At 34.0% G+C, this 11009-nt stretch overlaps 1 protein-coding gene across 1 annotated transcript; it reads right to left on the bottom strand.

Annotated features, from left to right (window-relative positions):
* Positions 1 to 207: 207 nt before the first annotated feature.
* Positions 208 to 2579, bottom strand: LOC107477874 (alpha-1,6-mannosyl-glycoprotein 2-beta-N-acetylglucosaminyltransferase). Its single transcript, XM_016097957.3, has one exon. The coding sequence runs from the start codon at positions 2088 to 2090 to the stop codon at positions 765 to 767; it is 1326 nt and encodes a 441-aa protein (XP_015953443.1). The 5' UTR covers positions 2091 to 2579; the 3' UTR covers positions 208 to 764.
* Between the last annotated feature and the right edge of the window lie 8430 nt (positions 2580 to 11009).

The raw sequence follows: 11009 nt of genomic DNA, 5'->3' as shown, positions 1-11009 counted from the left end.
AGGTAATGCCTAGGGAAAAAAAAACAGCCAAAACTTGTCTTATTTAGCATTCATTAACAATTGATAAATGTTAAATAAGGCAAGTTTTTGCTGTTTTTGACTAATTTTTTTTTGTTACCAAACATTTCCAATATATAAATGTAACCTTAAAATATTAAATCCATAACTAACTTCATGGGTATCTTTTAACTTCTTAACACTAACTAGTAACATCATTAATGATTAATTCTATATTTTTATTGTTATCAAATTCAATTACAAGATCTCATTAAAACACAATCTAATTTTTGAGCCCATTACAGTAGTGCATTCACAGCATACAAAGAAGAATGGTACAGTGTCATCATCAACCAAGCATAACCAATTAATGCCTCCTCAAGCAACCAATGATACATGGGGAAGCATGAACCAACAAAATTGAAGGTCTCCAAGGCCCGCAAACATGCAGTTTCCTAAATCTAGTCTTGTGCATGTGCTGAGAGAGAGAGAGAGAGAGAGAGAGAGAGAATAAAAGATAGGAGAGAATAGTTCCAATATATAAAAGGTTTTATCTACTAGGAAGAACCGCTATGAATATCCTTACAATGGTATAACCTAGATACGATTTTGTGATAGTTATCAAAGTAATTTATGGACAGTAAACCATTTTGGAAGGACTAATAATGAATTCATGTATTGAAGAATCTAATCTTCTCATATTGTGGTTTTGCAAACTGACACCAAAAAAATGGGAGGAAAAAAGTAAGCAGACAGAAAATCAAATCTTACATAGGAGATGAGGTGCCGGTGGAACGATACATGTTGGAAAAGCTCAAACATAAATGTCGATCTCTGTCGTCACCCCAGCCTCCCCAACCTTTAAAGCCAGCCTTGTAACCAGGTTGATTTTTATAGATATGGACGCTCCAGTCTGATGCAATATTAGGAACCTTGTCCGCATCTTCTACATGGATATTCACCATGCCATTATCCATGCAAACCTTTTTCTCTCCCTGACCCTGGTGCAAACCACATCTCCCAAAGTGAACTGCGCTAGTCCTTGAACCTCGCAACGAGTAAACAGGACTACCAAATGAGGGATAAACAGTTGCCCACATCGTGATATCCCAATTATAATCATCAAAGAAGCAAAATTCTCTGGCCTTATTGTGTATTTTCTTCCAAACAGTTCGATTAAAAGCGTAACCTACATTTCCCATTCTCTCCGCAATTAAACTGGCCCATCCTTCACCACGCGAGTTCACATCAGAAGGTGCTAAATTTGCAGCATAGCAATCGGGACATTTTTCAGGCTTCAATGAAGTTAGAATCTGCAGATTGCGGTATGCATTGGGATATATGAAGTGGTCTTCCTCGATGAAAAGAATATGACCCTCATGCTTCCTGGTCTCTCTTAATCCATCCCACACTGTGTTCATCATCCACCACCAATGATGCTTCAACGATACGATCCTCGGCGAGCGGTGATTGCCATACTGATCAGGATTGCCCTCGCAATGTTTTTGGCTGGCAACATCTTTGTCCTTGCAGTCACGAGCCGAGACCCCAGGAAAACTATCCAAAAACAAATGAGGCGAGTAAGGCGCAAATATCTGCTTAACTTGGCAAAATCTGATACCATCAATGATCTTGTTCATATCCTCAAAGTAACCATCGTGACTAACGATTAGCAAGGTCTCATTAATGCCCGTCACCTGCGAAAGGCTATCGACAACTACTTTAAGATACTGAGGCCGGTTGTGAACATACAAAACAACAATTATTTGGTCCTTGGCTAGATTTGGATAAAGATCCAAGTTCCTTGGTGGTAAATCATTTAGCTTTTCCAATTTAAGTGACAAGTCATTCTGATTTGGGAGGGCTACAAGCCCCTTCGCAACCTTCAAATCGCGACGATAGGCAGAATCATCATCATTACCATCACCAACATTTTCTACCAAATCACGAGTAACATCATTAATTGATGTTGGATTTGATCCAAAGAGAAATACAAGCAGCAAAACCCCACAGAGAGTAACAGACACCACGAGTATGAGACGGCGCAAAGCCACATCCCTAAGCCGTGGTTTCTTATAATAAGCAGCAGCCATAACAGAACAAACTAACTAACTAATCAAGTACTCACATGAGACAAATAAAGAAACTGATAGAACAGAAAAAGTTGAGCATGAAAAACCTATTGTGCGCACTTGATGCTGTTGTGGATAGAGAATCAAGAAGCCAAAACCCCAGTTCTTGCAGTTTCCCCAGCTCCAAGAACATGTGGGGGAATGGATCAGAAGCAGAGTGAAGAATAGGGCGTGGATTTAGGGGTAAGGATGAAGAAGAGAATCAAAGGGGTTATGAACTTGAAAAGTAAAAGGGTATCTTTTCTTTTCATTTGATTATTAATTTTGGGGAAAAATAAAACTTAGAAAACACGACAAAGAAGGTGGGAAGAAGGCGATGGACAAACCAAAGTTTGGGACGGGTGGATCCGGCGGTGAGGAAGCCAGTCAAGAGAGGAAAATGACAATTTTAGAGCGGCCGCCTTGACTTAAACAAGTCAATCGATTTAAGGTTAATCAAGAGGGAAACAAAATCTAAAGTGAGGGCCCGAGGGGAATAGTAGAGGGATAGAGTAGGACTAAATTTTAAGAGACATTCATAATTTTTTCTATTTTAGTTTTTTATATTTAAAGTTTATTATATTCGTCTTTAAGGTTTAATTTTGAATATTTTTTTTGAAATAAGAAGCTCAACACAGTAAGGTAGAGCATTTAGAAAGTCCAGAGTTATAATACAAATACTAAACAAAAAAATTGAAGTTATCTCCGACATTGCCATCAACAACTAGACTGAACAAAGTCAACTCACTCTTTATAGCTCCTAATCGATTTGGTAGTAACTTCCGCAACGCATGTTTTTTTTATTCTTGAAAATCCTGGCATTCTTTTTCAACCACGTATTCCAAATAATAGCAAAAAAAATCAATCAGCCACCTGTTACGTTCGACTTTTCTTACAGGAGCTCTGTCCAACTCTCAAGTGTTGCTTAATGGTTCTTGGAATAGACCAAAATTTATTATAGGCATATATCCAAGCACACCACACCTGTCACGTGAACTCACAGCCAATGAATAAGTAGAAATCACTCTCAGTTTCTTTTTTACATAAAACACAAATCATATCCCTGTGATTAATAATGCCCAATCTAATCAATCTTTCCTTAGTATTGGCCCTACCAACTAACACAAACCAGGTGAATAGCTCAACTCTTGGTGGTATTAGTCCTCTTCATATAGATCTAGTGAAACTATAACTTGTAATGTCCTCCGGGAGAGTCTTAGCCTACACAAATGAGTTAGTATAGTAAACTCCTGATCTATCAAATTTCCATACTATTCTGTCCTCCCTCTCACTTGTTAACTTGACAGATTGTAGAACTTCATGAAGTTGGTTAACTAATTCTTACTCCCATTGGAATAGTACCCTTCTCCAATGAAAGTTCTATATCCACTCCAGTCCATCCCAAAATCCACAGTCCCCTATAACAGATCCGACTTAATTTGAAACCGAGAACTAATAGAGTGTTGAGTATATTATGAGTTATGACTAACCATGTTGGATATAAGACTAAATGATATCGTTTTATTTTGACACTTAAATAAAATAAAAATAAGAAGACGAATAAGAGTTTATATAATGTACAAATTATTTTATAATCTCTTTTTATTCTCCAAAATAATCTCGTTTTTGCCTTGTTTAAACGCCAAAATAAAATAACGCTGTTTAGCTATGTGTCTAGCATGGTAAAGAGTCTATTACAGCATTATTCGCTGATTTAATATTGAAAAAAATCTAAAGACTAATATGATACTTGGAATTGGATCTCAGAAATCAATATAATGAATTATAGATTTGAAGGACTAAAATGGTGAGTGCTTTGAAACTCGTGAACTACTATGAGAATTTGAACGATAAAGTAATAGATTAATCACTATTGAATTTATTATTATTATATCAGTACAAAAAAAGTGTTGAATACCGTCGGATTTACTGTCATATTTAAAAACAGACATTACTGACGGATTTAGTAACAGTTTTTTCAACAGTTACGAGCGAGATTTCGTCCCTTGAATTAGTTACCGTAAAATTTAAAATTTCGTACCTAAATCTGACAATAATTGAAGGCGCAAAAACTAATTTTATTAGAGTCGGATTTTATGTCGGAATTTTCTGACGATAGAAGGATTTCAATGAAACGCGACGTTTAGGCAACGCCAACCACTATACTGTCGGATTTTTTCACTAGTAAATCCGAACAGTAAAATTGGGATAAAATTCAAACACAAAATCCTTCTCCCTCACTTCTACAAGCTCTCTTCTACTTTTTCACTGTGCCCTAACCATCACCACCACCCTCAACCTTTTTCACAACCTAACTGAACCACTACCAGAGCGCCACCCTCTGCCATCTCCGTTGCAGTCCGAGGCACCACCCTTCTTTCCTTTTTTTTTTTCTTCCATTTTTTCGTCGGCCTTCTCTTCCTCTCTCTCTCTCTCTCTAACATAGCACTAGAACAGCTTTCTTTCTCTATTTCCAAAGATCTCTAAATAGGTCGACGACCACCGTTTGTCACTCTGGCGACATCACAGCACCCCAACACTCCTTTCACTCTTTTCTATTTCATCTATATTTGTTCAATACTCCAAGTTTTGATCAAACTATTTTTTTGTTTTTTTTGTAATTCTATTTTGGTTAGTATCAGTTATTAGGTTGATTTTAGTTAGTTAGTTTAATTTAGTTAGATTCAATTTTCTGATTTTATTGAATTTTAATTGTTAAAATAGGTTCGATTTAAGTTAATAAATGTGGCCCATTATGGTACCAATATGCATACTTTTCTCCTCTTATAATATTTTAGAAAAATATATTTTTTAGAATTATACGAAAATTGACAATTAATATTATATATCAACCATAATTAATATGATTTACAAATAAAATATATGCATATTATTATTTAAATTAAATAATCAAATCTCTATTAAGAAATAAAACATAAAAATAATAATATGCTTGTCAAATATATGAATCATAATTATGTTATTTTTCGTCATTGAGAAGGACTAGTTAAAATTTGTTGGTTTTGATTAAGTTTTTATCAAATTTTAATTATTATTTGAAATTATATTTTAAAAAATAAAAATATGTATGATTAATTTATAATTATGAAAATATATTTATAATTACATAATAAGTAATTGATTACATATAAAATATAAACAATTTGATTGTAGTGTGAATTGTCAAGTTTTATACATTTAATAATTAATAAAAATAATAAACATTTATTAAATTTGTGTGAATCACGTGTTAGCAGAAATGAACAATTAATATTTCCATGCAAGTTTTGGACATTTAATAGAAATAATAGACATCTAATAAGATTTATATTAATAATGTTTTAGGAAAGTAGCTTCATGCATAGTAATTCCTATTGTTATTTTACAAGTTAAACTATTGAACAAATGTATAAATCTTTTAATGAATTATGTAAAATTAATGTTAAAAAATATTAATATAAAACGAAACTATCATTTAAAAAAAATATCGTATATTATTAATAGTGTACGCCAATTACAGTGGGAGTACGTACTCCTCATCCAGCGCCCTATGAGTTCGTTCACGCTCTACTAGGGTTTCACTGCGCCGCCTCCATGGTTACACCTTTCTTTGTCTTTTCTTCGTCAAAGTCTTTTCTATCTTCCTCTACTTTCTTCACTTAATTTCTTTTCCACTTAGTTCCCTAATTTTCGTTTTCTCTCCCAATTCATTCTTCTTTTAATTCATTTCGTTTTCTAATTCACCCATTCCATATATCTTATTTCTCTCTGAAATCATTAAATATCAATTCTGTTTTTCTCTACACCATGAGCAACAAATCAGAGACACAAAACCCTCATATAATTGATAGTGATCAGAGGATGACTTGATCGTTTTAGCTTATAAAGGAATTCAAGCCTGTACATGGAGCCTGTCTGGAAGAATTTTCTCAAATCGGATCTTTTCCGTAGGTACCATGGAAGGAGCTCTGTATGCAATATGGAATAAACCAGAAGGATTCAGAGTAGTCGAAAAATCCAGGAACCAGTTTCAATTTTTCTTTGAGAATGACTCATGTGACTCGAATTGAGAGAGGTTCACCTTGGTTATTCAAGAGTTTTGTTATTCATATTCGCAGATGGAAGCAATCAATAAACATGGAGGATAATCACATCTCTTCTTTTCCTGTATGGGCACAATTTTGGGGATTGCCTGAACAATACAAAACACTTGAGGTTGGACGAAAATTGGGTGGGAGACTTGGTCAAATTGAAGATGTTATTCTATTTGAAGTTAGAGGCAACGATACACGCATAGTGAAGGCTAAAGTGGAACGGTGATAAAAGAATGAGGGATACACTGAAATTGCTTGATCCTAATCAGAAAATGCTGGAAATCGGAGTACGCTATGAACGTATAGGTGTGTTCTGTACTTATTGTGCAAAATTAGGGCATGAATCTAAGAACTGCCAATTTTTTATTGATGATTCTGCCCAAAACAATATCAAGAAAGATAGAGTTGGTGAATGGCTTAAGGTAGATCAAGTCGGTTGGCGTTTAACTGAAAAGAGAGCTTCCTTCAATCCTAACCAACCTCGGGATGGTTCTATTCCAGCTCAACCGAAGAAAAAATCTCCACCTGCTTGGCTTTTTGATAGTTTCTCAAAAATGAGTGTGCAAGATGATCAGAAAAAACAGAATAATGAAAAAATTGATGCCAATTCGGGTTCTAGAGAAGAAAATGAAGGTGAATCAGAAAATACAGATACGGCTACTGATATTAATTCTTCTTCTAATGCTCTATTGGAGATATCCTATACCATGAATAATGTCCAACACAATAACGTCATATCCAAGCTTAAAAAGGAGAACAGAAAGCCAAACCTGAAACAACTTGCCAGAAAGTCTGTGATAGGTTTCAAACGGAGGAGTGGAGGTAATGGTACTGAAGAAATTTCAAAAAAAATTTGTCTCAATGATATTGTCTCTGATGCTATGACGATGGAGGGTGCCAGCCTTCAAGTGGCACCCAAAGAAATATGAAACTGCTCTCGTGGAATTGTCGGGGTTTGGGGAGACTCCTGACAATCCACAATCTTAAAGGGATTTGCAAATCCTACTCCCCCGAGGTTGGTTTTATCTGTGAAACAAAAAATCAATCTCGACAAGTTGAAGGAAAATTAAGATCTTGTGATTTCAAGGAATGGTTTATTGTGGATCCGGATGGATTATCAGGGGGTTTGGCAATGGCATGGAGGGATGGTTGCACTATTCAGATTTTACAGCATGGTAGATTCTTCATTGCGGCATCAGTTCTGACAGCTGGATCTAATGATCCCTATGGTGTTCTAGGTGTTTATCTAAGTTCAAATGATCAACATAGAATGGCTCATTTTGCTGAATTAACTTCAGTCACGCAACAGTTTGATGGTAAGGTTGTGTTAATGGGTGATTTTAATGTCATTTCTAGTCAATTGGAGAAAGCAGGTGGGGGTGCTAAATCTCCTTCTTCTATCGAAACCTTTAACAGTTTTATTGATGATAATTCTCTGATTGATATTGGTATGGTCGGAAGACCATTCACTTGGTTGAATAGACGGAGGGGTGATGAGTTGATACAGGAAAGACTGGACCGATTCCTGGTAGGAGTTGATTGGCAGCAACTCTATCCCAATGCAACGGTTCTTAGACTGTCAGAATCAGGCTTGGATCACTCCCCTCTTCTCTTAGACTCTAACCCGAGAACTGAGAGATCTAAACGCCGATTCAAATTCCAAGAAAGATGGTGTTCCAATGATGAAATAAGGCAGATTGTTAGAGAGGTTTGGCACGAACAGATTGATGGTTCAGCCATGTATATCCTAGCTCAAAAACTAAAGCGTTGTCGATATAAGATTGTCAGATGGCAGCAAGAATACAAATCTAATTCGAAGGTGGAGATTGATTTACTACAGTCTGAATTAGAGGAACTTCGTTTAGCAGGAATTCATGGAGGCGACATCATTTTAGAAATAGAGGACAAACTTGAAAAAGCATTGCAAAATGAGGAATCTTATTGGAAAGATAAGTCTAGAGTCAAATGGCTCAAATCTGGCGATCAGAATACAACTTTCTTCCATCAGAAATTTAGAAATCGAACCCGAAGGAATAGAATTTGGCAACTAACTGGCAGTGACGGTGAAGTGGCTACTTCAAATGCTGGTATTGCTTCTGTAGCTGAATCTTATTTCAAGGACATCTTTTCCTCCAGTTGTCATGAGAACCCTGAACCTCTGTTTACTGATTTTGAACCTAAGGTTACAGCTCACATGAACCGTAGGCTTCAAAACCAGTGACTGTGGAAGAAGTGAAACGTACAACATTTAGCATTCATCCTCAAAGTGCCCCAGGAGATGATGGTATGACAGCAAAATTTTTTCAAAGCTTCTGGAACATACTTAGTGGTGATGTGTTTCGAGCAGTTAAGAGCTTCTTTTCAGGGGGCAGAATTTTGAAGGGTTTTAATCACACTCAGATCTGTCTTATTCCCAAGATTTCTGATGCTAAAGATATGACTCAGGTAAGACCAATAAGCCTATCTTCATTCTTTTACAAGATTATCTCCAAAGTATTTGTACATAGACTTCAGGGTATGATGAATAGACTAATTAGCCCTACGCAGAGTGCTTTTATTAAAGGCAGATTAATCTTTGATAATATCCTAATTGCTCACGAGTGTATGCATTACTTGAAGAACAAAAAAAGGGGACTCGAAAATGAAATGGCGCTAAAGTTAGATATGAGTAAGGCATATGATAGGGTGGAATGACACTTTCTTTGGTTTATATTGGAGAAGTTTAGTTTTGACTCCCGGTGGATCATGTGGATTCAAGAATTAGTGACAACTGTTTCTTATTCTGTTATTGTGGAAGGACAACCTTATGATTTCTTCAAACCAAATAGAGGTATTCGACAAGGAGATCCTCTATCTCCCTATCTTTTTCTTTTCTGTGCAGAAGGTCTCTCCTTCTTGCTACACAAGGCAGAATAAAACAGACTAATTCAGAGTCTTCAGATACATAGACGATGTCCCAAGGTCAACCACCTCCTCTTTGTTGATGATTCATTCTTATTCTGTAAGGCTAATCCTGAAGCATGTTCAAATATCCTGCATTTATTGAATTCTTATGAAAACATCAGTAGCCAGAGGGTAAATCTTAATAAATCTGCTGTATTCTTTAGCCACAACACTCTATCCACTACTCGTACACTAAAATTCTACTCATTATTAATCATTATAATAAATCTAATTACTTTTTTTTATTATATATCAACCTTAATTAATATACTTTACAAATAAAATATATAAATTTTATTGTTTAAATTAATTAGTCAATTATATTTTTTAAAAAATTATAAAAATATTTATAATTAATTCTATTTTTATTTTTATTGTATATATTATACACTAAATTTATTGACTCCCTATACTTTCTCCAAAATATAAGTAATTTAATTATAGCGTAAATCGTCAAGTTTTATACCTTTAATAATTAATAAAATAATAAATATTCATTAAATTTCGGTGAATCATATTTCAGCAAAAAATAGATAATATTTTAGTAAATCAGGATTTTGACGTTTAATAGAAATAATAGGCATTTAATAAGATTTATATTAATAATGTTTTAAGAAAGTATCTTGGTACTTAATTCCATGTAGGCAACACCACTTGAATTTACGGGTACTCACCCATTTCTATCCATTCGAGGCAGGTAATCACCCGTCCTGCACCGAAAAAGTTTTTTATCGGAGCGAGTTTTTGGATGGAGTGAGATAGAACCGGATTTAGTTAATATCCATCTCTACCCGCCCCAATATATATATAACTTTAATATATAATATGTGTAATATATGTAAAATAATTAGTAAAATGAGTAATAATATTATATCATAATTAAATTTTGACTTTAATTTATGCTATGTATGTGATGATGGTTATATAAATTTTAAAATTTAATTTTATTTATTGAATTTTAATAATTATAGGGCGGGACAGGTACCCGCGAGAGCGATCTAGAGTTTAACTTTTTACTACCTGTGATGAGTAAGAGCAAAATGAATTTTATACAGATTATTGTAGGGCGGAGCGATGTCAGATAGAGCAAAAATCTGTCTCTATCCGTCCCGTTGTCACCCCTAATTCTATGTGCAATTATGAATGCATAATTTTTTTAATCAATTACATAAAATTAACATTAAAAAATACTAATATAAAATAAAACTATCATTTAAAAAATATTGTATATTATCAATATGAGTAATGTGATGTGTACAAATTTTTTTGTAACTAAATCCAATTAAGTTGATGTAAAACCCAGCGAGAAAAAATGCGTGTATATATCACTATTCTTTTTTTTCGTATTCTTTGTAGGACACAAATTTTTGTTGAAAAACACAAAAATTTATTGATATAACATATAAATTTTTGAAGTATAACACACAAAATTTTGTAAATAATACAAACTTATCGATATAGTATAAATATTTTTGCACATATGACACAAATTTTTGTACATAGCACATAATTTTAGCTGCAAATGTATTTTGTTAGTTGGGTGAGTCAATATTTTAGTTAGATAATCTTTTAAAAATTTTGTATTATATACCAAAATTTATGTGTTACATGAATGAGTAATAGTACATTTGGATTGGAGACACTTAGAAAAAAATTACAGTAAAAGAAAACTTTATGAAATTGAGTTATGAAAATAAACTATTGTATCACCTACAACTAAAAGACACTTGTATATATACAAGTTTATCTAAGATTGAGTCAAGAAATTAACTACAACTTTAATAAAATTTAACTAACTAAGGAACTAAGAAACCACATCTTGAATTTCTTAATTTTTTACGTTTGTAACTTGCTGTGATATATA

The sequence above is a fragment of the Arachis duranensis genome, chromosome 3, assembly GCF_000817695.3.
Source record: "Arachis duranensis cultivar V14167 chromosome 3, aradu.V14167.gnm2.J7QH, whole genome shotgun sequence".
NCBI lineage: Eukaryota > Viridiplantae > Streptophyta > Magnoliopsida > Fabales > Fabaceae > Arachis > Arachis duranensis.
This window is presented reverse-complemented; position numbering and strand designations above follow the sequence as displayed.